The sequence below is a fragment of the Manis pentadactyla genome, chromosome 7, assembly GCF_030020395.1.
Source record: "Manis pentadactyla isolate mManPen7 chromosome 7, mManPen7.hap1, whole genome shotgun sequence".
NCBI classification, from domain to species: Eukaryota; Metazoa; Chordata; class Mammalia; order Pholidota; family Manidae; genus Manis; species Manis pentadactyla.
This window is the reverse complement of record NC_080025.1, coordinates 10,231,452-10,257,609: the sequence shown is the minus strand read 5'-3', so window position 1 is coordinate 10,257,609 and position 26,158 is coordinate 10,231,452. Positions and strand designations below refer to the sequence as shown.

The 26,158-nt window shown below is 45.3% G+C and overlaps 1 protein-coding gene across 1 annotated transcript; it reads left to right on the top strand.

Moving 5' to 3' along the window:
* Positions 1–1,293: 1,293 nt before the first annotated feature.
* On the top strand, positions 1,294–25,205 carry CENPU (centromere protein U). Its single transcript, XM_036894176.2, has 13 exons — positions 1,294–1,743; positions 5,216–5,264; positions 6,791–6,908; positions 9,992–10,097; positions 14,109–14,169; positions 14,565–14,789; positions 17,640–17,703; positions 18,573–18,681; positions 20,863–20,941; positions 21,110–21,157; positions 22,095–22,156; positions 23,811–23,967; positions 24,987–25,205. Exons 1-13 carry the CDS (start codon positions 1,712–1,714, stop codon positions 25,092–25,094), a joined length of 1,218 nt encoding a protein of 405 aa, XP_036750071.2. The 5' UTR covers positions 1,294–1,711; the 3' UTR covers positions 25,095–25,205.
* The last annotated feature ends 953 nt before the right edge of the window (positions 25,206–26,158 follow it).

The window sequence follows — 26,158 nt, the reverse complement described above, 5'->3', positions numbered from 1 at the left end:
GTAGAGGACTTGATTTTTCTCTCCCCATAGCATCCATTTCCTGTTTCCCAATTTACATCCGCCATCCACCACACCAGCCCCAGCAGGAATCTGTGTGGTTCCAGGCAGCTAGTGAGTATGTTCCATTTCCTTGACCACTGGGATTGTTTCAGGGGTAGTATAAATATGTCTTGGAAATGCTAAGTATCAACAGGTATGTGGAGCCAAGGGGTTTTTTTATACACTGTTGAAGGGGGTGTAAATTGTACAGCCTATAAACAATGAGTAAAAATTGGCATTATCATGTAAAGCTGAAAATGTGTTTATCCTGAGACAGTACTATTACTATTGAGTCCATTCCTAGAAATCTCTTAGACAGATGCCCTGCAGAATGTAAATGTTTAGCACTGCGTTGTTGGTAACAGGAAAAAGATCGAAAACAAGTGATGTATCCATACACATGAGAATGAATAAATAAAATGTGGTATATTTACTTAATACATTCTGAAGACAATGAAAATGAATGACCTACAGCTATGGGCATCACTGTGGATAAACCCAAAAAACCATAGCTTTGAGTAAGAAAGAGCACTTGCATAATACATACCAACTATCATTTATATAATGTTTAGAAACATGCAATAATTAATATATTGATATATCCAGGTAGAAAAGCATGGGAATGATAAACACAAAACCATTAGAGTGGTTATCCTTGGGAGTTATGACGATTTATTTCCTCATCCAGTGGTGAGTGCATGGTGGTCCCTTTAACTTTATGCTATATTCTTCTGTAGGCATGACATGTTATTTTTTTATTGTAAAATATAACAAAATTTAGCGTTTTAGCCATTTTTTTACTGTACGATTTAGCGGCACTGCTTATGTACAGATTTACATTGTTATGCAACCATTTACCGCTATCCATCTCCAGAACTTTATCATCACCCCAAACTGTGCTTTTGGCGTCATATCCAAGAAATCATTGCTTAATCCAGTGTCTTGAAGCTTTTGCCCTGTGTTTTCTTCTAAGAGTTTTATAGTTTCAGCTCTCACGTTTAGACCTTAGACACATTTTTTTTTTAATGGCGTAGTAAGCACCCAACATCATTTTTTGGCAGAATAATAAATTTTTCAACAGAAAGAGTGATAATCAGAGACTCTTAGCTCCACAAGGGGCCCTCTCCATTTCCGAATGAGGAAACTGGGCCTGGAGGTAAAATGACAGGCCAAGGCCCCGGCTGGTAGAGACAGCAGCCGACTCGAAGCCCAACCTCTTCGCTTGGGCAACGCGGTAACCTAGACAACCGCGCAGGCGCCTCAGCCGCAGGCGCGCCACCCGGGGCAGGGATCCGCCTCCTCCAGGCCGATTCCTGAGCCGTTTAGGCCCCGGCTCCGCCCCTTCCCCCGCGCCTCGTGCCGAGCCCACGCCCCACAGGGGCTCTGGAGCCATGGAAAACTGGCGCGGAGTGAGGGTGGGAGGAAAGCCTGGCACATCTTTGGGTATCGAGGACGCCAGCAGCCGGCTGTAAGGCGCGGACTCCACCTTCGTCTTCCTTGTGTTCCCGGCCGGGTTTTTCCTCGCGCTCCCGGACGGGGAGGAGCCCTGGGCCTGCTGGCTCGGTTGGCCGGGGGCGTGGCGTGGCGGCGTGACGTACTCAGCCCCGATTGGCAGCTCGGAGCGGCTCAGGGTTTGGCGGGAGCTCCGCCTGCGCGGCAGCGGCCGATCGGCATGGCTCCACCGCGGCGGACTCGGCGCGCCGGGTAAGTGCCTGTTTGCTACTCCTTTACTCCTGCGGTGGTTTGTGCTGCTCCCGCCGCGGAGCGCGGCTTCCTGGCTGGCTAGGCAGCGTGGAGCTCATCGCTCGGGGCCTCGGTTTCCGCGTCTGTAAAATGGGGCTAATGATAGCCCCAGCTCCTAGGATTACCTTCAAGGGATTGTACTTTACAGCTGCCCGGCGGGCAGGCGAGACCGTAAGCTGGAGCTGGTTTTGTGTGAGCGGAAAGTGGACGCCAGGTGTTTTGAAATGGCATAATTTGTGGAGTGCCTGCTGCTTGCCAGGTGTTGCGTGTTAGCGGCGTTTACACTCGGGCCGGTGGTCAGTGTTAGTTTCAGTATCCTGCTGTTTTTGTAACACAAAGCAGCTGAGTCAAATCACCAGTGGAGCACCAGCTGCCTCTTGTTATTCTTAAAAGGGGCACTCCAGGATAAGCAAGCGTTTTTTTTTTAATCAAAAAGGGCATGCCTTTGAAAAAAGGTCGCAAAACTCTCTGAAATGTTATTCCTGGATGCATTGGCAACTGTCCCGCTGGCGATGCCTGGAGAGCGTCCAGAGGCCGGGTCTGGCCCTGACCGGAGGGGTCTTGCTAAGGTCGGTTCACAAGGTCTTAACTGAGGACGGGGTCGTGGGAAGATAGGCTGGAGAAGGTGGTATGGAAGGCGAGCCAGGCGGAGCAGGAGAGAGCAGGAGGTGGAAGAAATGGAGGCTGGTCTCCTGTGGCCAGTGGGGAAAGGCTTGGCCTGGAACCTCAGCTGATGAGAGTTAAACTTAGCAGATAGGCCGGTGGTTTTTGTGTGTCTCTCTCCCTTATTTTATTTTTATTTTTGGCTGAAAATCAAAGCAGTGGTTCTCAAAGTGTAGTTCCTTGACCAGCAGCGTTAAGCAGCACAGGGACCTCGTTAGAAAGGCAAAATCTCAAGCCTCAGCCAAGATTTACTGAATCAGACCGTCTGAGCTGAAGCCAAGCTGTCGGTGTTAACAAGCCAGGTGATGCTGGTGTCTGCGATTTGAGAAACCCCTGTTCCCGTTCTCCAACTTTTTTGTTTTCTGTGATTCACAGTACTGATGTTTTACATCACGATTACTACACACACACATATATACAACGTAAGAGAAGGCTTATAAAAATGCTCTGTCCGGTGCAATCTTAAATTTCATTATTTTGTATTTCCTTTTAAAAAATGCTAGGGAGAAATCATTTATGGAGCATTTAATGCGTGGCAGTCACTGTTCTCAGCATTGTATCGATTTTTATCTTACTTTTGGTTAATAACTCCATGAGATAGGTACTATTTTATTACTGTGTTACAAGAGAGAAAACAGAATCACAATAAAGCTAAATAACTTTCTCAAAGCCACACAATTTACTTAGTGGTAGATCCATGAAATTTCTGCCTTGGGGACAAAAACAGACAAAACATAGCTGGCAGACTCAAACAAAAGAGAAAGGCGTGCATATTAACATGAGTAGTACTATTTCTCCACTTGTTTGGTGCTGAGATATTTGAATAAAATATTGTACACACATTCCCATAAAACCAAAATTTATACAAGCAAAATTTTTAAAAAAGAATATAAGGAGGATAGTTATGAAAAAGTCAAGTGAATTAAACATTAAAATACATAGGATACAAGGTAATTCAACTAGATAATTGACAGTATCTACAGAATTTTAAATTGATAAATCATCATACATGTAAATATCAGTTTTATATAAGGAATAGCCCCAATCTTCATAAAGAAAGCAGAGACCAACCATGTATCATTTGTCCATAAGGAAATAAAAGAATACATGAATGAATGAATGTCTTTCAGTTTTTGACAGTCCAAGTTGATAATTTCCTAAATGTAATGCATAATTTGTTATTTAAGAAGACACACACATACATATAAATCCAAAAGGCAGAAATTTCCTATCATGTAACAAGTTATTTTAACTAGAAATAAAATAAATCACTTGGTGTTAGGATGTGTAATATGATATATGAGGTAGGTAGAAAAGAAGATGCACATGACTATATAAATGCAATGAGAGAAAGATGGGATCGATGGGTATTAAAAACAAATGTATGAATTTTTGTTTTTAGCAATGCTTTTAAGTACATGCGTTTTTATGTATATGCATGACATAGTTGGAAAAATGTGTTAAGAATACCAATTTTTTTGTAATTCCTTGAATGCGTGTTTTCCTAACATTCTGATGTGTACTATTTCTCTGTAAAGTCTTCAAATTATTCTCAGAAGAGACGACCTTGTCTTAGAAATAAAAATACCCCTCCCCCCGAAAAAAAAATGCTAGGGAGAAAATCTTACAGGATATTATGGGGCAGTTGGTGTAATTTGGATATGTACTGTAGATTAAGCAATCATATCAGTGTTAAATTTCTTGATTTGGAAGTTGTACCGTGACTACGCAAGATCACAGAGAGAGATGCCTTCTCTGTCAGGAAAGACCGGCTGAACTGTAGAGGGGTAAAGGTGTTCTGTGTCCCCAGTTTACCACACACATCCACACCCAGAAAGCAGATGAGACAAAATGTAGTCAATTGGTGAACCCGGGTAAGGGTATAGAAGGGCCTTCTAGTATTGTAATTTTTCTGTAAGTTTGAAAGCGTATCAAATAAAAAGTTACTCAAAGAAATATTGGTTCAGACACACCAAACTGGTTTTGCTACCTGCAGATGGGGGCCGGGAGGCATGTTGTGTAGTCCATATCCTGTGCCATAACCTGCCAGGGCATTCCTCGCTGCCTGGTAGAGTGCGTGGCTCACAGATGATGTTCCACGCATATTCCGTGACAGTATTACTCCATGCCACTCTTACTTCCGGTTTTTATTCTGGTCCCTGTTGTTACATCTCGCTTACTTGCAGCTTGTTGAAGATAGGCAACTTCATCTTTTATGCTAATACCCACTGCGGAGAAGTGGGGGCAGGTGGAAGGCGGCAGCTCTGGCTTTGAACTGATGCAGATTGTAAAGCAGGCCCTTCCTCTTCCTGGCTGTGTGTTGATTTGGGCAAATGCATGTCTGTAACATGGGACTCACTTCTGCCTTATAGGACTGTTAGAGGTAAATGAGAAAATGTACCTTCAGGAGCCAGGCACAGCATAGAGCGGGTGTCAGGTGCTTAGTAAATGTTAGTGTACCTGTCCTTTGCTCAATTCTGCAGGGACAGTGAGGCACTGCTATTGATGGGGAGTTTTCTATGTACCTGAGGAGAGAGGTGCTATTTTATACATTAGTGATATGATTTGACCTGTAAAAAATATAATTAAGTTTGTGAGATACAGGTTCTGCTTTCTAAAGCGATTTTGCCCAAACCTGGGTGCCCAGTCTTGGTGCAACTAATGAGAATTAAATTTGGGGAAAAAACACTTAGAAGGGATTGCAAGTTGTGTTTCTCCCAGTTATTTTAAATATTTCCTAACTCTAACGTGTGTTTTTGCTGTTTAATAGTGTGAGATCGTCAAAGGACACTGTAGGAAGGGCACGGTCCACAGAAGATGTAAGTCATCTTTTTTATATCTCAATGTAATATTCTTATAGTTGTAATACAAAATAGAAGTTTGTGGGGGTCTCAGAGTTTCCTAGACTTGGTTGGATAAGCTCAGTGTTTCACTGGAATGAAAAGTTTCTCCTTTTCCTCCCACTCTTTCCCATGTAATGAAGCAGATGGCCACTGCTAACATTTTGAATCTTTTTCCTGGACCTGGGTTGGTGGTGTTTTCAGTCGGGTGATTGACATCAGGTAAAAATTGTACAGCTTGCTGTCTTTTGCCTTTCTCACTTAAAACCATTTCCCTGTGTTATTATTACAGTTTTCAACAATTGTTTGTGATTTCATAATGGTCTCCGCAGTCTGCATTGTAGCTGTACTCCAGGGTGGAGCCTTGAGGGCACAGCAACATTTCTTTACCACTCTCCACGTTATTTTGCAATGGCCGGTCCAGTTGGTTTGGGAAGTCTCATCCATGTCGCAGGAGGGTGCCGGGTGCCGGGGAGTCCTCTGTGCCCCCCTGGCCTTCAGAGGGAGGCCCAGGCGGCTGTGTCCCCCCCGGCCTGAGCTGCTGCGCCTGGGGATGGAGAGCTCTCAGCCCCAGGCGGCTGAAGCGCAGCGTGCCTGGGACGGATTTCCCAGCTGTCCTGACCGGGTGCCCTCTTCGGAAGGCAGGCCTGATGCCTCAGGGAGGGAGGACTCAGCTCCTCTTGGCCTTCCAGCGGGGAGCCCTCCAGGCGAGACTTCAGCGAGCGCTCACTGACGGCTGAAGTTGTTGTCAGTTTTATTCCATCTCCTTTGAATTGTACAGAATTTTCTCATGGTTTCTTGTCTGCTAATGGTGCCCTTCCAATTTTCCAGAGCTGTTGTGGAAGTTTCTCTCATTTTCTGTATGTTTTGGCCTCACATGAGGATTGAGGATGGTAAATTTCACGGGGCTTATTAGTATATGGAACTGTAAATCCTGTCTCCGGCCTCAAGTCAGGAGTTTTTGCCCCCGTGTTCCTCAGAACAGTTGACAGCCTTTCAGGTGTAGGGGCATATCACTGGGAGAGGGCCCAGGCCTGGCAGTCACGGCCCTTGAGCTGAATCTGGCTTGTCCCCTATTTTTGTACAGCTCTGTGAGCTAAGAACATGGTTTTTACAGTTTTAAATGGTTGAAATAATGTCTCATGACGTGAAAATGATACGAAATTCAGCTTTCCGTATGCAGAAATGAAGTTTTATTGCAACACAGCCATGCTTACTGTGTCTGCATTCACTCTGCCTTCACACCATAACGGCTGAGCTAAGTACTTTCAACAGAGACCCTATGGTGTGCAAAGTCTGATATGCTTACTCTCTTGTCCTTTGTAGAAAATCTTGCCAGCGCTCCTGCCTTAGAATACGCGAGGAGGCTTGTGTACCCCCAACAGTGTTAAAGATCGCTTCTTCGGGCAGTAGTGATACCAGGAGTGTCTTGCTACATAAATGGCCTTTGTGATGTTCTTGTTTGTTAGCGCCAATTCAATGACTTGGATTTTATTCACTTTTAGAAAGTTGGTGAAAAGCCCGCGCCTACCAATGTGTTTGATTTTCCTGATGATTCTCCTATCTCAAGCATCAGCAGGCTGGTTGACAATGAGAAAGATGAAGAACCTTATGAAACCTTTGGTTAGTATTATACATCTTTATCCTAAAAACTTTGAAGTTTAAGCAACAGCATTTAGACTAATTACTAAAAAAAAAATAGAGAAATGTCTTCAAATATGAAAATCATTGTCTTCCACAGGAGTGTAATGTTCTAGGGCGTACTTGATATTTTGAATTACTTTTTTCTCACTTCCAGGTCCGTTGGAACTAAGCACTCTGTTAAACATCAAAGTAGAACCCGCTAGTAGCATCTGTCAATAAGCTATTAGAACACCTCTTGTGGTACGGTGTAACACGAGGGACATAAAACAAACTTCTCACTCCATGCGGCAGAGGCATTCAGGAGGCGAGGGAGGGCTATCTTGCCCTGTTCTTAAACGCACAGAGGCCAGAGGACGCTGAGGTCAGCGGTGGCCGAGCTTCGCCTGTTTCCTGGGAGTGTGAGGAAAACAGGCCTGGCACCTGCTTGTCCAGATGGCACTGCCTCTGTCTGTGTCACCGGGCACTCCAGAGGCCAAAAGTGATAAAGTGCCAAGTGCCCCCATATCTAGAACAGCATGATGAGACATTTTTGCTGGAATAAGTTTTAAGGGACTTTTGAAAATGTATATACCCTCTCTCGTATTTTTAATAAATAAGAGATTTGTGAATTTTACAAGGCGAAAAGTACTCATTACCAGAATACATCTTTCATGACTTGATAAAAATGTTTTAATTACTTACTGAAAAGAAAACTAAATGTATAAAAGATCTGAATCTGACATCCTATCATTTAAAAATTGATGTAATTCACTTTCCATAAAATTCACCATTTCAAGGTGTACGGTGCAGTGGTGTTTCAGTGTGTTCACAAAATTGTACAGCCATCACCATTATCTGTTTTAGAGCATTTTAATTACCCCAGAAATAAACTCTCTGCCCATCCCTCCTCCCAGCCCCTGCCAGCCCCAAATCTTCCTCCTGTCCCTGTGGATTTGCCTGTTCATACAGATGGGATCTTGCACTGTGTGACCACCTGTGACTGGCTTCTTTCACTTAGACTAGAACCTTCCAGACCAATCTGTATTGTAGCAAATGTCAGTCGTTCACTCCCACCCATTTCCATAGCTCAGGGATCCACTGTTCGGATATGCTCCATTTTATTACCCTTCATCAGTTGATGTACATTTGGGTTGTTTCTGCTTTTTGTTTATGAGTAATGCTGCTGTGAACATTCGTGTACAAGTTTTTTTGTGCACTTGTTTTCTTTTCTCCTGGGTGTACCTGAGTGGAATTGCTGAGTCATGTGACAATTCCACTTGAACTTTCCGAGGTACTGTTTAACGAGGCAGGGGTACCACTTTACGTTCCCACCAGCAGTCTGAGGGTTCTAGTTTCTCCACATCTTTTTCAACACCTGTTACTGTCTGTTTGATTCTAGCCCTCCTAGTGGGTGTGAAGTGGTACCTCATTGTGTTTGTGCAGTAAGATTTGCATGACACAGCATTTACCATTTTACGTTTTTTCACATACAGTCCTTGGCATCATGTGTGTTCACATTGTGCCATCACTCACCATCCATCTTGTCCCATTAAACATCAGCTCTCATCCCCCAAGCCCCAGGCCCAACTTCGTATTCCTGGAATCAGGCAATTGTCCTTCAGTATCCATTTTAAAATAGTAACATTCCATCCTGTATGTATATCCGTTCGTCTGTCAGTGGGCATTTGGTGCTTCCACCTTTTGGTGCTTGTGAAAAATGCTTCTGTGAACCTGGGTGTGCAGTATCTGTTCAAGTCCCTGCTTTCACATCTTTTGGAAAAGTACCCCACAGTGCAATTGCTGGATCATATGGCGATTCTGTGTTCAGACCTCTGAGGAGCCGCCATGCCGTTTTCCACAGCGGCTGCACCCTTTTGCATTCCCACAAGCAGTGCTCAAGGGTTCCATTTCTCCACGAAATCCTCACTTGTTTTGTTTTATTTTGCTAATAGCCATCCTAATGGATGTGACGTGGTATCTCACAGAGGTTTGGGTTGCATTTCTCTAATGACTAGCCATGTTGAATAGCATTTCATTGCTTACTGGCCATTGGTATTATGTTCGTTAAAGACATGTCTTTGCAAATCCTTTACCGATTTTTAAATTGGGCTGTTTATCTTTTTATTGAGTTGTAAGAGTCCAGTTTGTTTGACTGGTTACATACAGAGATTCAGGATTAGTCTATATTTTTCTTGTTTCTCAAAGTAGTAAGTAAATCCCTTTGCCTGGTTGAGGGCAGTGCAGTGTGTTACTAACTTTACAGTTGTGCAGTTGATATGGGCTTTATTTAAGCAGCTGTTTATTGGAAAACATGTCACTTAAATTTGCACTGCCTTGCTAAAATCGGAGCATGAAGGGATGGTTGCTCTGCTGTCTGCAGGCAGCCCCTGCAGTCACTCGGCTCCACCCTGCCGGCCCCATGCCCAGCACCCTCACTTGCACCCCTGCCATGAGCCCGACCGGGTGCCCAGGCCTTGCAGGTACACTTTCCCAAGGAGGTAGGCGCCTCCTCCTCCTCTTGGCATCTCCTTTCCCTGCCTTCCGCCAAGGCCGTTTGGTCCCCCCTTTCATCGGCCTCCTCATTTTAGAGGCTCTAGTGCCGCAGAGGACAGCAGGGACCAGGGAGGTGAGGGGGGACTGTCTCCCCACCCCCAAGAGGCCATTCATCCACAAACATTGACCCTGCACTTGGGGAGGGAATGGAGCCACAGGAGCGCCCACCTTGGGGTTCATGCAGTCTCCCCGGGGAGGGTGCGGGGCTCCACTGGGTGAAGGAAGAGAATGTCAGACTTCCTGGGTGTATTTATATTTTTTCTCATTAAAAATTTTTCATATAATATGTAAGGACAGTAATACAGGTTATTGTTGATAAACATCCGTGTATTTATTGATGAAATGGTCTGAATTTTTCATTGTTGAGTTGTGAGATCAAAAACCTTTGACAGGTAGCCTGCGTGACTGACTGTGATTCTGTGAGCCGTTGAGACAGAGGTTGCTTTGTGCCCCCTTGTAAAGGAACAAACTCAAACACGGCCCAGCAGCCGGCCTCTTACCGCTGCCCCCTTGTTTTCCGTCTTTCCTAGACCCCCCCTTACACAGCACCGCTATATATGCTGATGAGGAAGAATTCTCCAGACTCTGTGGGTCATCTACCCCTTCACCTCCTCAAGGAAAAGAAGCAAGAATAAGGTGCCTTATGTTTCTAGCATTTGTTTACTCATGGGTAATGGGGTTTCCTAGAAGCTCTTTAAGATAGCAGCTTATAAAAACTAGAGCTTTTTAAAGATCTTTTGAGCCAACTTTCAGGAGAACTAGTACATAAGAAGTAATTTTTTTTTTAATTGACATTACTTAATACTAATTATAGGTGCAAATTTCCAGTACAAAAAAGGCATGGGGATGAAATGTATAGCATGGTGACTGTAGTTAATAACACTGTATCATATATTTGAAAGTTGGCAGTAGTAGATCTTTAAAGTTCTCATCACAAGAAAGAATTCTCTATGAACTTTTTAGTTGTGACAGACAGATGTTAACTAGACTTACTGTGGCAATCATTTTGCAATATATACAAATATCACATCATGTTGCACCCAAAACTAATGTTATATGTCAGTTGTACCTCAATGGATGGAAGTGCAATTTAATAACAAAAAATCCTGATTATCCTGGAATGCATGCCTGTGAAGGTGGCTTATCTTTGAGGTAAAACAAATGAGGGAGGGAGAGGTTTTATGGGCATAGAATTGTAGGTGACTTTGAGAGGTCCTTCTGATTTCTGAGTTCTCTGTCGCAAAGGAGATGGGGCGCCAAGGAGCAGGGGGTACCGCGTACACGGACACACGCAGTCTGTTGTGTGTCGCAGACGTATTGGCCCTAGGAAGCTCTGGTTTGAGTTTTACAAATTGACCTGAAGGCGTGGGTCATGTGAAAATAACTCCACAGAGGCAACTGGAGGTCAAATTATATAATGAACCCTTCAGGAACCGTAGTACTGATTATAAATTGTGAGAGCAAATTCTTGACTTAAGGACCTTTATTAGTTAATAAGTCAGTTCTAGTTATTGAGTATACATTGAAAGTAGAAAAACGGCATTTTACGAACAAGTACCCCTCTTGGGCGGACGTCTGCATCAGAAGGTCTCAGGTCATCTGCGGCGGGAAGGTTCACGGTGCTCCATCAGTGTGGAGACTCCAGGTTTTCCATGGGATGTTACTGAAAATCACTACTGAAACCAAATGTTCGGAAGAGCACACACTTTATTTTAAACAATGATGATGTAATTTTTAAAGAGCGATTTTTTTGAATAGATAACACAAGGCACGTGGTTTAAAAATACAAAAAGATTCCCAATAAATAGTCTAACTCATCTCCAACGCACGCAGCTGTTGCACCCCCTTCTTCTCTCTCCCCCATTATTAATCTCTTCTCTGTCCTTTCAGACTCTCTGTGTGCATGTAGAAGTAAGTAGGAATACACACTTTCAAGCTTCCTTATATGGAAGAAGTCGTGGGCCTCGGTACCGAGCTTTATTCACTGAGTGTACGTCAGAGGTGTTTACATACCCGCTCTTGGAGCTTGCGCCTTCCCTGTGGCGCAGGGGCGGGTCGGCCAAGGCCATTCCAGAGTCTGTTTACGCACAGGTCACCAAACGAGGTGAGCGGCGTGTGTCAGGCACCATGGCGGGAGGAGGCGCGGTGAGTCGGTAAATAGCATGCAGGGGGGCACGCTGCAGGTGGTTATTATTTCGTCATGGTTGTAGGGATTGCTAGTTGTCCACCCCAGTGTCTTCCCCTTTTCTTTAGTGATAAAATAATTGATTTTAGCTGAGCAGATGGCTGGCAGAATAAATATTTCATGGCTTCTCTTATAGCTAATTGTCTGTATGATTAAATTTTAGCCAAAGAAGTATCTATAACTTCTGGAAGTGTCTTTATAGGGAGGATTATGCCCTTCTTTGTTCCTTCCTTATGGTTGGAATAGGATGTGATGGCCAAAGCTTAGCAACTTTCTTGGGCCGTGAGGCCACATACTAAGAAAATGGATCATTAGGTAAAAGGAATCTGGGTCTCTCCTGATGGTGGAACTGCTAAACGAGCCCCAAGCTGTCTTTGGAGTTTTGCTGACAGGGAAATAGAATATCTTGTGTAAACTGTTTGGGGTTGTGTTTTCTGCCATTTGCAGCCGTACCTAATTCTATCTTAACTGGGTAAGGAATTTTGTTAGTTGGAGAATTTTGAGCAGGGGTGACCTGCTCAGGTCGGCATTTAAAAATGCTCCCTGTGGCTGCATGTGAAGGGATTTGAGAGAGGCAGGAATGGACTGCAGAGGCCAGTGTGGAAGCCGTTGTGGTAGCCGGGGGCGGAGGGGGGACCGGGGCCACTGGAGAAGAGTGAGTGGGCTCAAGAAGTGGGTAGGAAGCAGGGTGGCAGCGCTGGTGGCGGGGCTCCAGGAGGGCAGGGAGGGGCTGCCGCCGTGGCTTTCCGGCGTGTGGGAGTGTTTGACGGGGGGCTGTCGTCAGAGGTGGAGCATCCTGTCCTCTCGGCCACGGTGGATTTGGTGTGGAGGTGCCCGGGCCTGTTGTCCACTGGGGCTCATGCCACTTTGTCTGTGAGTAGGTGACGTGAGCTGTGGGCATGGTGAGGCCACAGAGACGGTAGCCTGAGAGGAGGCAGGGCCCAGGCTGTCCCTCAGAAAAGCCGCCCTGTGTGGATGGGGGGAAGGAGCCTGCAACAGAGAGAGACGGGGCTGGAGGAGGAAAAGCCAGAGCCGTGTCTGTCCACAGGCACGGGGTGGGGCGGGTGTGGGGTCAGGAGGGTCACCTCCTGCAGTTGGAAATCGTGGTGGTGGTGGTGTGATAAGTCCAAACAGAAGATATTATTTGGGCAAGTTAGGGTTTGTCCATGGATATACAAGGAGGGGAGGTCCGGGCAGAGGGGTGCACTGGACGGAGAGGGATCGGCATCTCCTAGGACTCGCGGAGGCCTCGGCATCCAGGCCCCAAAACCTCCCCGGGCGGTTCGGTTCTTGGTCCCTGGCCTTCTCCCTCGCTGCCCCTGGCGTGTGGGTGATTCTGCCCATCTCCCTGTCCACCCACCCGCCGCAGCCTGTTTCAGCCCCCCACAGGCTCTCCTCCCCCAGGGCTGCGCTTGCCCCTTCCTCCTGAGGCCAGGGCGCCCTGCCGGATGCCCACGGTCACGTCGGGGTCGCCAGGGCAGAGCCCCCCAGGCCTGTGCTCCCCCCTCCGGGGTCATCAGGCCACTCTGTGTTTTCAGTCTGAGAGTCGCTGCTGGTTTTGCCCTCTGACCGGTCCCACCGTTCTGGCCTGTGGCCCCCTGGAGAACCCCCCTTTCTCCTGTCCACACCCCACCGTCTCCCTGCTGCTGCCCCCCGCCAGCGGCCCTGCCGTGGCTTCCCCTGCAGGCCCCTCTCTCTGGGACCGCTCCCGCCTCTGGCCCACCTGCCCGCACAGTTTCTGGTGGGATCTTTTGAAATGCAAGTCTTACCTGTCATGCCGACCGCTTTTAGGGGCTTCCCGTGGCCCGTATGCATGGCCGAGAAGGCCTCTGTTCCAGTTGGATCCTCGGGTAAGGAGACGCCGAGGCAGAGCGAGTCTGGGGAGGTTCATTAGTGACAGCCATGGCAGGTGAGGGTGGGGAGCCGGGCTGGGGCGGAGGGGCCTCGGGCCGTGCAGCAGCCTCGCCCCTGGGCCGGCCGCCCGCCCGCCGGAGAGGCCCGGCGTCAGGCGGGAATGACCAGCCCGGTGCCCGCCCTGCTGGACAGTGAACGCGTTACAGGAAGGCCCCATTTCTCAAGTCATTTCTACTCACTGTTCTTTGCATTTTTAAGTCAGTATAACATACATGTTTGTTGTGTTGAATGGAATGAAAAACTGAGCTGACTCTCGTGTCGCTGAAGTTGAGGGTTATGCCAGGGAAAAAAGGTGTTGCCCTGTCTGCAGATCGGCTGTCGGGCGCGGGCCGGGGCCCTGGGAGCGCAGGGTTCTGGGAGGAAGGCGCAGTTCTCAGAGCGACCACAGGGGGGCGCCCGCTCAGTCGGGGAGGGTCACGGGCCACCCTGACCGGGGAGACCTCATTAAACGGAGCGTGTTTTCGTGTCGGAAGAGCAGTGTGTAGAAGTGAATTAAAAAAATGAAATGTGTTCAAGATATTCATTGATGGCTTGTTTCTTTGGTACAGTTCAGACACTTCTGAAATTGAAGCAAGTGAAAATGAGTCTCTGGAAATTAGTGCAAAAAAGGTATGTAGGCGTCTTCTCTTAATTTGTAAGATATTTCATAGCCTATTTAGATTGGATACAGGTATCAGAAATTCTGTAAAATATTTCATATCCTGTTCAGATCAGCTACAAATAGAGCAAATGTGCAGCAGCGTTTTTCAAGGAAATGTTTTTATATCTTAAGTATTTTTCATTACTTTCATCACATCTCCGGGTACCTTACCAGTTTTCATAGCGTTCAAGTAATGCCTTTGATGAATGATCTGAAGGCCGAGCGAAGTGGGGGGCGTTTTACTCGGAGCTCTTCAGGCTAGTGTCCTGTCGTGCCCGCCGATCACGTCCAGTTTAGAAATGAGGCCGTGAGGGCGGCTCGCAGCTGTACTGTGTACACTAGTAAAGCCGCCCTGTCGGTGCAGCCAGGGAGGAAACCCCAGCCCATTAGTGACGACTCGGAAAGCGCTGAAGACGGTGGCGGAGGCAGCGAAGTTGACCCGGCAGAGGCAGCAGGTGCGCGGCGGCGTGCGGCAGGGCGCGCGCAGCGCTCCGGGACACCCGCGGGGCCTGTGGCTCCCCGGAAGGCGGGAGCCCGCCGTGCCGCGCCCTCCGTGAAGAACGGGACCTTGGCGACAGAAGGCCGGCTGGTAAGAGACTGTCTGCCATCCCCTGGGGGAGAAAACAAGTTGATTGAAAATGTTTAGGAAAATAAAGCATTTTCTCTCTCCTTAAGTTCTTTCTAAAAGATGAAGTTTATAGTTTTCTTATTAGTGTAGAAAATTTGGAAGGTACGGGAAGGGAGGTAAAGCCATCTATAATTCCAGCCCCCAAAAATAACCACAGAGATTCTGGTCTGTCCTCCGCGCCGAGTCTCTCTCGCCCGGCGGGGCCGCGTCCTGTCACTCAATGCCCTCCAGCAGCACCCTGATGGCTGAGTGACACTCTCCAGGGCGTCATAGTTTAATCTCTTACAAATCAACCGTTGCAATTAGTAGTTTTTAGTGCTTTTCGAATTTCTAGCTAAATGTGCACACCCTTGGTCATTCTTTTGAAAAATAGTCATTATAAAATCTCTGCATCCCACATGTTGTAAGATTCTTGACATACCTTTTGGCCAAGCCTTTACTATGTCGTTTTATTCAGTTGGTTTGATGCTTTGAATAAGCAATTACCATGTTCAAAAATATTAAGAATCAGGTGTCTCTGTGACCCCACCTTCACTTTTCACCTTCCCCGCCCACCGAACATGCACCGCCCTGGTAACAGTGTACCTAGTAGTTCCTCAGGATGGGTCCCTGCCCATACGGATAGGAGTATGAAGCTTACACAAAACATGGCGTGTATTTGGTATCTGTATGTGAAAGTTGTATGCATGTCTGTTTTATGCTTAAGACAACTGAACTTTAGTTGCATATAAAAATTAACCCTTTTACTCCCTTGCTTTGATGTCACAACATACCCAAATTCTCAGTGTTTATTGATTGACAAATTAGCTGTAATTATTTTTAACACTCTTGTCCTTTACCCTTTAGAGTGGTTAGCACTCGGCCCTGATACCGTTTGTGTATCTGAGTCAGACCGTACTTGCATTTCCCAGTGTGGTGTGTTTTCGTGTTACTGATTACTGTCCCTGTTTCAGAATGAAGGCCGCTGCGGTTTGTCAGGCAGACCTAGAGATGAGGTCCCTCAGCTTTATTTACTCACTCCTAGTCAGTAACTTCTTTGGGCACATTTATGAAAGCTGCTTTAAAGTCTATTTTCTCAGTCACATACCTGCTGTCCCCGGGTCAGTTTCTTTTGACTATTATTTCTGCCTTGACTCTGGGCCACACTTTCTGGGAAACAGTTTTATCCTACTAACTCTTGATTTGTGTCTTGGATGCTGTTAACAGAATTCAGGGTCTCAAGAACCTGTGACCTTAATAGGTACCTGGTTACAGCTCAGATCACCTTGAACATCACTGGGTTTGGTTTTATTTTTGTCTCCGTTTGTGGGAAGCCTGAGGTTTTCCAGGTCTGAGTGTGCAACCTGTGCGTTCTCAGGTGCAGAACAAATCCCCAGGCTTTGTGACTTAAAACGTGGATTGGTCTCTGTTCTGTGGGTCAGGAGTCCAGGCCTACCTGAGCTGGATTCTCCTCTGGGCCCCAGAGGCTGCCATAAGGAGACTAGCAGGGCTGACATCCCTGCGGCTCAGGGTCCCCATCGGAGATCGTCCAGACTGTCGGTGGAATTGATTCCTTGCTGTGGGCCTGAGGTTCGTTTCCTCCAGCTGAAGCTGGGGGTCACCTCGGCTCCTGGTGCCCGCCCTGAGGGCCCAGTCACAGAACAGAGCTCCCGTCCTCAAAGCCTGCCCTCTCTCCAGGCAGCTGCAAGGGAGTCTCGTGACTCAGCGAGGGAGGGACCATCTGTCATATTCACGGGCGCCACCCCCATTTCAAGGGGAGGGGGTTCCACAAACCATTGGGACTCGCCTTGTAACTCTGCTTCCCAAGGCCTTTAGTCTGTCTCCCTGCTGGATCTGGTCCGAGGCTGGCTTGATGCTTTCTTAGGGTCAGTCTACAATCTAGGGCAGTGTTTTCAATTCTTTTCATTGTCTTCCATAAAAATAAGCTTTTGGACATTTTCTTCTCCTTTTCACCCCCACTGTGGGGGTGAAATCATTAAACTGTCTCAATACAAGTATGCTGTATATGTTTACAAACTGGGGTCCTTTGGAGGGCCACAAATCACTGTAGTATCTAAGAATTCCTTTACATCCCCCTTGGGAAAAACACGGCCCTGTTTGAGACTGTACGCTCGAGAGTGGTTTTTACTCCTAAGGTGCAGGCTTTCTCTTAACTCAGGTGTTCAGTTTGAATGAGGTCTGCACTTTCTGCATCTAATTTCTCCCAGAATTGCTTGTCCTCTGTTGCCTGTTAGGTTCTTAATCCCACGACAGCTGCTTTCCAGCAGACGTGATGTGGTCTGGCTCTGTGCACAGGAAGCACTCAGTCAGGAAGTTTCGGGGGGCCTCCCCCAGCTGTGCTGTGACTTTTTCCCCTGGCGGCAGCGGCGGTGCAGGGCTCTGCAGGGGCTCAGCTTGCAGCGGTGCAGCCTGGAGCTGCTCTGGGCGTGGAGGGAGCGGCCGGGCATTCACAGGGTTTGCCTGCCCAGTTCCCAGCCTTGTTTGGCCTTTTGTCTTCATGCCTGAATCTAGTTCCTCCCACCCGCAATTTGATGGTGGTTTATGGCAAAACATTTCAGAAGCTATTACTTCATCATAGCTCAGAGCAGAAATTGAGCTGATTCCACACGTTACCATCTTATAAATAACAAGGCAACCACTCCTAAAAGCCAACTTAAAGTTTTAGTTACTTTTTGAGGTAGTTTATATATTAGAACTAAATGAGAATAGTTAAAATATTACCTAACAATGTTTGAGATACTCTCTTAATCCTGATGTTTTAAGAGAAGAACTGTTCTTAAATAAAAATCTTTGCTGTGTTTTCTTTGGTAGAAAACTCAAAGAAAGGTGTTTCATGACAAAGGGAAGAAGTCAAGAAGCAAAGCCATAGACTCAGGTACAGACCAGTATTTTATACTTTGTCAATCATTCAAAAATTTTATTTAAATGAACATAGTGTTAAAATGCCACTTTAAAATGTTAAAAGTATTGACTTTGGAGTAACTGATTTTTCCCAATATCTATCATAAAAACTTTCAACATACAACAAAGGTGAAAGAATTTTACAATATAAGTTCATATCCCCAGTACCTAGATTTTTCTCTTAGTAATCTTTTTTACTTTTTCAGCACAGAGTGTACTCTTTCATATAAGGCTTCTTTTACTCAGCATAACTGAGATTCATCCATGTTACTCTGCATCGTTTTTATTGACACAAAAAGCATTTTTCTCTCCTTCAGTCTTCTTATAAAAATGCTTATTTTAGGAAATTTTGAGAGATGGGAAGATAAGATTACCTGCCATTCCATCACCCCAAAATAACCACCATGGCTTTTGAATTTTACTCTTCAGTCCTTTTGCTGAGCTTTTCTCCCCCTAAATGGGATCACAATTTGTCACTAAGCATTCTACAGTACCATTTTAATAAATATGCAATATTTCATTTCATGACTGTACTGTATTTAATGTTACTAGATGTTAACTAAGCTTTGTGTTCTAAAAGTGGCCTTTTACGTAAGTTAAGAAGCGACGATTAACAAAGAGCTCTATCACCAGCTTGTGGGGTAATAGACTATTAAGGAAAGGCAGTGGGGTTAGGCTGCTTCAGCAGATGTGGAGAACCAAGCAGAGGGCAGAGTGAGGCACAGACAGGGACTTGGGAGTGCCCCCTGCCCGGGGTCGGAAGATGTGAGTACGGCTTCAGTTGGAGTTATTTTTAGCAATTTGGTGGGACTGGCAATATATTAAATTGACTTAATGTTCTAGGTTTTCCTGACTGTGTACATATTTGGTGTCTAAAAGAAAAGAAAACCAGTGACATTATGGAGTTAGATGTTGTTTTGTCTGCATTTGAGGAAACCCTCCTGGGATATAAGTAAGTCTCCCTTGAAGCACCACGTCTGTTCATCCCAGTGTTTGACACATATAATCTCATTATTGTTCACTTTTATATTATAATTTTTGTTTTAACCTTCTGAATATCATGGGCTGGGGATACCCTTTTTTGTGTGTGGCAATTTTGTGGCTCTCTTTATGGCCTAGTATGTAATCTGTGGGGAAGCTCTAATTAGTGGGTTTATGTTGAATCTTGGATTTGTATAGAATCAGTATTCAGTATTTCCTGGTACTTCCATCAATTCATGCTATATATATTTAGATACATTTAAAGAATGTTTTATTAGAACAGGCTTAAAATTTGCTGTCTAGTAGACTGAACATTTTCTTACTGTGTCACTATGCCAGATCTGACATTTCACCTTAAATTTTTTATAAAATCTCTTTAAAATCCAATGTGTTCATCTTTTGATTTCACCTGTTGACTTTAGTCTACTCACATTTGTTGTGATTAACAACACAGTTGGAAGAATGTATTGCTATCTTGTTCTCTGGCATGGATTTCAATTTGTTGGGTAATTCACCGGTTTCCTGTTTCTGGAGGGATTGTTCCCTTTGTTGGGTCATGTTTTTCCCTTTCTTCTTGTGCTGTTTTTGCTGTTTTGTGTATTTTAAAAAGCTGCCAATTCTTCCAGTCTTTGCAGACTGTTTTTTTTGGGGTCACCAATCAGCTTAGATAGTCTTTCAGGTCTCTTTCCTGGGCTGTACCTTCTGTGGGCTTATGCATGTAATTCCCCAACTGGAGAGGTTTGCCTTTTCTGTTCCAGGAGTTAAAAGAGTTGAGCTCCCTCTAGTGCCTTGGCTGTGGTACTGCAGGTTCTCTGGCGCTGTCTCAAGCTGCGGAGCTCCCTCTTGATCTCCGCCACCTCAGGCATCCAAACTAGTTCAGGTGGCACAGAAACCATTCCCCAGGGAGCACCCTAAAAAAGTGGAACGTTGGTTGACACACTCTCTCCCCCTCCCAAGGGCGAAGGCAGGAGCTGGGCCAGCCCATCTGCAGCACTGCAGGTCGTTCCTTTGTGTAGCAAGTCACTGCGATGGCTTGTTCTGGGAGTATGCTGGGACCCTGTCTGCACTCCCAGTTGGGCAAGGCAGCCCCCTGAACAGCCAGCATCGGACATACTGGCCACTCTATTTCCCCTCAAGGGAGAAACCATGAGCTGAGCCTCCATCCCACAGCTGTGCCGGCTCAGGAGAAGGGCTGTCACAGGAGATAGAAACAGCTTTTCTTACCTGTTCCATGCACTGTTCTTGGCTTTGGACTTGCTGGGGGTACTGCAACTTCTTAAGTGGTTTCTGGAATTACATAGTTGTTAAGCTGGTTTCCCTGTATGGGAATGAGGTCTGGGGGCTTCCTATTCCACCATCTTGCTGTCACTAGAAATAGTAACACCCATTTTTTTATGAGAACTTATACAAAGAACTGTATTCAAAGAGCAGGCCTTCTCTCATGTTATGTTTAGCTTCTGAAAATTTGGGCCACGGGCTTGGTACTCTTCTCCTGGGTGACTTCTGTGGATTTGCCCCCAAGAAAAATGACTTTATAAGTGTCACTCATCCACAAGATGTATTACACTCAGTTCAAGGGCACTGGAAACTGCAGTGTCCTACTGCGCTGGGGCAGAGCTGGGGTCCGGCTGCCCCTGCGCAGTCCCTGTGAGCCTGCTGTTCAGCGAGGAGTGAGCCAGACTGGGCGACTAGATGTGACAGGGCCCGAGCCAGTCCGTCTGTTGGCTCAGCTTTATCTTGCTTGGAGCAGTGGGTGGCTGGCTTCTGGGTACTTGCAGTTGGTTAGTTCAGACACGACTATGCAGTTATTCCCCCAGCTGGCAGGAGGGAGGAACTCAGTCCGCCAGGCAGGGATCTGGGGACTGGCTGTGGGCACTGGTATGTCACTTGCCTTCACCGGGGCATGTGGCCATTGTTGGAGCAAAAGCTAACCACCCACCTGAAGGTTTAGGGAAAAACATTTCCTGTTCTTTTCCCATTGTTGAGACATTTCCAGTATTTTTTAAGCCTGAGAAAAGGGCTCTTAGCTGAGTATGCCATCTTAGATATTAAAAATGGCATATGCCAAATTGCTTGTTGATGTACTTAGCAAATGAAACATACCTTTCAAAATCCTTTATGTGATAGTTTGATCTTTTTTTTTCTGATATAGACAAAAAATAGAATCTAAAATTTGTAAGGAAGCCATCAACAAGTTTCATTGTAATATGAAAGAAGAACTCATCAAAATAGTAAGTTCACTGACCTAAATTTGGTCTGAGTTTCTTTTGTAACTAATTCTGAGGCAGTAACTAACCGCCGGGCAAGATGGCATTTGCTGGCAATGCGATAAAGAACTTTCTGTATCTCACGGTTTAATTTGGAAAATACATGCGATACTTACTTTTTATTTTGTGTAGCTTAAAGAAGTCCAGACGCTGAAAACTCTGAAAAGGAAGAATGCTAAGGTAAGTCACTTGGGAGCACATGATCTTCTAGAAAGAACACGAACACCTGCAGGGTGAAGACTCAACTCTGGGTTTATGGCCTCTAGTCAGACTTTGACTTTGGCTTGGCTGATCCTGTGGCTGAGTACTCTGACTGCACATTAACAAACGGGCAGCCTAGCTGTCCATACAAGTGGATATCCATTTTGAGGCTAAGTATTACGTAATGTGCATGTATCACCTTTGTGGATGTGAAAAAGCAAAACCTTTTAAAGAACTGTCCCTGGTAAAGGACAGCCTGAATTGGAACACTGCTTAAGGGCCAGGAGGCCTCATTTCCTATTGCGGTTCTGCTAGTTCAGAGCTGTACCACCTTTCTGAAAACTGTACACCACTGTGTATAGGAGAAACAAGCCAGGAAACTGTCCCCATCAGTTTCTGGTTGGACCAGAGACTTCTGAGATTCTAGCTCTGAACCTGCATGAGCCCAGGAGCTGAAGAACAGCTCCCTCAACCTTCACCTCAGAAAAGGACTTGAAATGTAGGTTTTCCTTTTAGTGATTATAAGCCTTTGTTTTAGTTTTAATTTCTTATTACTTACAACACGTGGGAATAGTATGAATGGCCAGCAATGGAATATTAGGATGTTGCACTGAGGATAACAAAATATATTATATTGAAATGTTCATAAATGTAGATCATATCATGTTAAAGCTAGTCCCCTGCTTTAAGATTTTCCTGGTGTACCTAGATAAGCTGAAATGCCTTACTGCACAGCTTACAGAGTAGTAAAGTCTCCCTGCATTGGGTACAATGTCTGTCTTCCCTCTGTTAGACCAAAGTTCCATGATGGTGAGAATGGCGTCTGTCTTATTTCCCATTGTATTTCCAATACCTGGCACAGTGTTACTTGATGATACTCAAGCATTTTTAACAAAGAAATTATTCTATTACTTAGATGATTTCAGATATTGACAAGAAAAGGCAGCACTTGATTGAAGTCCAAGGTGAACTGCTCCGGTAAGCTAATATCAAAATCCCCTTGGGGAGCTCACAGAGGGGACTTAATTACGGTGTCATGTGGGGCTAGTAAAACTGGCTGCTGCATTGCATGAAAACCCCAGGTTGCCTTTGTGCTTTTAGCAGCTCGGGGATGGCAGGTTTTGCTGCTGAATTGGAACTTTTAGAAAAGGAGAATTCAGTGTGGATGTCAACTCTCTCAGCCGTGGCCTGAAAGGCAGCCTCATTAGAGACTTACTGCATAGACTCTAGCATTAGACTGCCTGGGTTTGAATCCAGGCTCCACCACTGACTGGAAACCTCCCAGGGCACAGAAAGGGCTTCACAGTGCTGGGCATATAGTAAGTGCCGCCTTAATGTTAAGGATTTTGTTCACAGTTACTGCTGAAACGTATACCATGGCCTGGCACTCACGTGGAACCTCCACCAGCCAGCCACCTATTGTTTGGTGGTCTTCCATACGGCCAGGACTCCTGTTGAGCCCCAGGATTAGTAGAAATGCAGTGAGAAAATAAGCAGTATCAAACATAGCCTCCACAAATAAGGAGTTTTGAAATAGCTCGAGAAGCAGTATTATCAGAAAAGACTGCCCTAGAAGCTGTGCAGTCCATGGGTTTCCAAATCTGTATGGACAGGTGCTAGCCCCTGATAAAGCTTTCATCAGCCCAGGCCAAAGTAAGAAAATTAATAGTGACAGCTAACACTTAAAGAGCTTCCAGTGTGTGCTTGGCACTGCCCTAAATGCTCCATTAGCTCATTAATCATCCTCATCATCCTTTGATTAAGGTCACTAATAGCTCTGTATGATGACTAGGACATGATTTAAAGGCCAGCCCCTTCAGTTCCTTTTCCAGAAGTGCATTTTGAAAAGGCATAGAAAGAAAAAAATGTGGTATATCATTATTTTAACTTTGCATGTGAAAAAGCTAAGGCATGGGGAGATGACTTACCCAGTCACACCCCAGGGGAGTGGGGGAGCCAGGATCTGATGGCTGCAGATGGACCCCAGATCTGGACTCCAGTCACAGTCCTATCGGTACTAGTGGTCTTGAGAACACTGCATTTCTTCAAATGTGCACAACTGTCAAGAGATTTTTCTTTTGTAAAATTATGGTATTAGAGAAAAGCTGCTCTTTATATCTTTACTTGGAAAGAACAAAACACTGACAGGTGTCCCTCTCCTTTTGATTGGGCCTTAAAACCCAAGCTATCCGTTTTGGATAGATTACTGCTGAGAGATAAAGCAAGCAGTTTGCCCAAGGCCACACGTTTTTTCATTGGACCTTAGGAAGGGGTAAGGCCTTGATAAAAGGAAGGGCCAAAGGGGGGCAGCCTCGGTTGCCTGCTTTTGCTGTTCAGCTGCAGAGCCTGTTTAAGACGTTTAAATTTAGGAGTTCCCAGACCCTGAAAATGACTTTGTGAATTTTGCTATTTTCACTGTGCTTCCTATTTCAGAGTTTTGTGTATATTTTAAATTGAATCTAGACTCTCACACACTGATAACTTCAGAGCTGAAGCTATGTTACAATACCTAGTCCACCTACCCTGAGTTTTCTAACCTCACTCAGTATACTTACATACTCTATCTCCTACACTATACTGTTAACACTTTATCGTACATCATTTATTTTGGGGAAAAATGTTTTTGTTTCAGGTTAGAACCTCAGCTGAAACAACTACAAACAAAACATGATGAACTCAAGGAGAGAAGATCCTTGCTTAGGAATGCAGCATATTTCTTATCTAATTTAAAACAGCTTCATCAGGATTATTCAGATATTCAGGAAAAAGAACCAAATGTAAAAGAAACGGTAACTTTAATTCTTACCTTCCATTGTGCTTTGGGCAACACGGGTCTGCAGGCTGGAGAGCCAGAGCACTGAGGAAGGAGAGATGTAGATGCAACAGTACTGAGTCTACCCAGAACATCTGTGCTACCATCACTTCCTTAGCTACCTGACCAAGGCTAGAATAGAGAAAAATCTAGAACTGTTACGGTATTTATGCCTCAGAGAACTTGAACACATTAGGCTGTAAAATACCTGTAAAACTGAATTCCATAGTGATGTAGGTTACTATATTCTAGAAAGAATTCCATCATTATGGGGGTGGTAGCCATAGTCTGACAGTTTTTCTGCTCAACTTTCATTACTAAGAAAACCACCTTGAAAATAGGCTAGTGAACAACAGATATTAAGTAAAATTCTGCAAGGAGAATTTACTTTCCCTTTGATACAATTTACAACATGAAATTTACTTCAAAATCATGAGTCAGGTTTTCTATTTTATGTTGGATTGATATTTAAGAACATTAAATGTCTTAATTAAAAGTTTCCAATAATCTTCCCAGTAAGTAAGTAAAGGAAACTTTTAAGACATTTAAGTAAGTAAATTTTCTAGATGGACTTTTCCTCCTCATAAACTTTCATGGGCCTGGTGTTCTCATCGCAAAGGTAAATCTGCCTTAGTTTCCTGTGTTCAGTAGGCATGAGGCCAAGCAGACCCCAGAGCTCTAGCAGACTTGTCCAAGCCAAGCGTTGGTCACTACCAGGCATGACTTTGTCTAAAATAATTCAAACGCCTCAGTTCTCATCCCAGAAGACGAGATCAACTCAAGCTTTATAGAGCAGTTAGTTCACTTGCAACCTTAAATTTATGTCCTAAAGAAATGGAGTTAAACCAATTTCCTTAATGGTCCCAATTTTTTTTTAAACTGAAAGGAATAGTTTATGGAAAGATCTATTAAAAACTGCCCAAAACACTGAGATATATATATATAAAATGTAGATATCAGAGTTTTTATACCTGTTACGTAATTTTCCTTTAACAGTATGATTCATCCAGCCTCCCAGCTATGTTGTTCAAAGCAAGAACCCTCTTGGGAGCAGAAAGTCATCTGCAAAATATCAACCATCAATTAGAAAAGCTCCTTGAGTAGGAAGACAGTCCAGTCTACTAAACTGTGCCTACCTGACCAGTCTGATGCTTCTGCCGATTGCCTTCTGAAACTGTACTTTTATAAATAAAAATTGTTTTTGAAAAATTAGAAGGGTAGCTATCTATTTTTACTTCAGTTTTCCACAAAGGAGACCAGAGAGAAAAAAAACAAGCGTTATTTGGGCTGGAAATTTCTTACTGTTGCAGCAACCTTTTCAATTTTGCTGGTTGTGTGGCCCTGTCAGAATTTAACATTACTTTGTCATTCAAATTAAATGACTGAAAAAGGTTAAGCGGCATTAGTTTGTATAGTAGTTTGAGAGGCCATCACAGAGTTTTACCCTGAATGGGTGGGCGAGGCAGTCCCAGGCACACCATAGAAAGATCCTGAACTCACCTCCTGGTGGACACAGCAAACTGCACCTACTGTGCCACATCTCCTCCTGAAGAACATCTGTGGACTGACTGACCAGCTTCTGTGCAGCCAACTAGGGATTTACAAAGCAAAGGGGAAGAGGCAGATAAAGTGATGAGGGGGAACCCCACCCCAAAGCAATGACAGACAGTAGGGAAGGGATATCAGTGAGGGGTCATGTGCAGACTCACCCACCCTGAGGTACAGCAAAAACAAACAAAAACAATGGCTTAAAAGGCAACTAGACTATAATAATGAATGAAACACATTCACTAACCTTACAGCATCTGCCACATGGTGGTGGAATTGCTGGAACTCTCTCCCAGGTCAGCGGTGCCAGCAATGCCAGCAAGTAGCATTATGCTCCTTGTCCACCTTGATAATGCAGATCGGAGCAGGGTCCGAGCGCTCTAGCCCCTCTGCAAGGGCTGCCCCAGTGAGCCACGGGTCCTAGTCCACACCAGCTCCTGCTGTGCCCAGCCCAGCTGTCCTGCCAGCAACACCCCAGCATGCCATGCGCTGAGACTCCACAGTCCAACCCCTCTCCCACTCTGGCAGCCCCGGTCAGGGTGTACTGGGACCCCCTGGATTGCGCCTGCTCCAGACATCCCACCAGGGGCAATCCTGGCCTCTCCAGGCAGTTCGAACCA

Excerpts from the sequence above, each read along its gene's own strand:
- CENPU (XM_036894176.2), top strand. The coding sequence starts at position 1,712 with ATGGCTCCACCGCGGCGGACTCGGCGCGCCGG. Across the intron at positions 5,265-6,790 it reads GGGCACGGTCCACAGAAGAT|AAAGTTGGTGAAAAGCCCGC; the intron begins GTAAGTCATCTT and ends ATTCACTTTTAG. Across the intron at positions 6,909-9,991 it reads AGAACCTTATGAAACCTTTG|ACCCCCCCTTACACAGCACC; the intron begins GTTAGTATTATA and ends CGTCTTTCCTAG.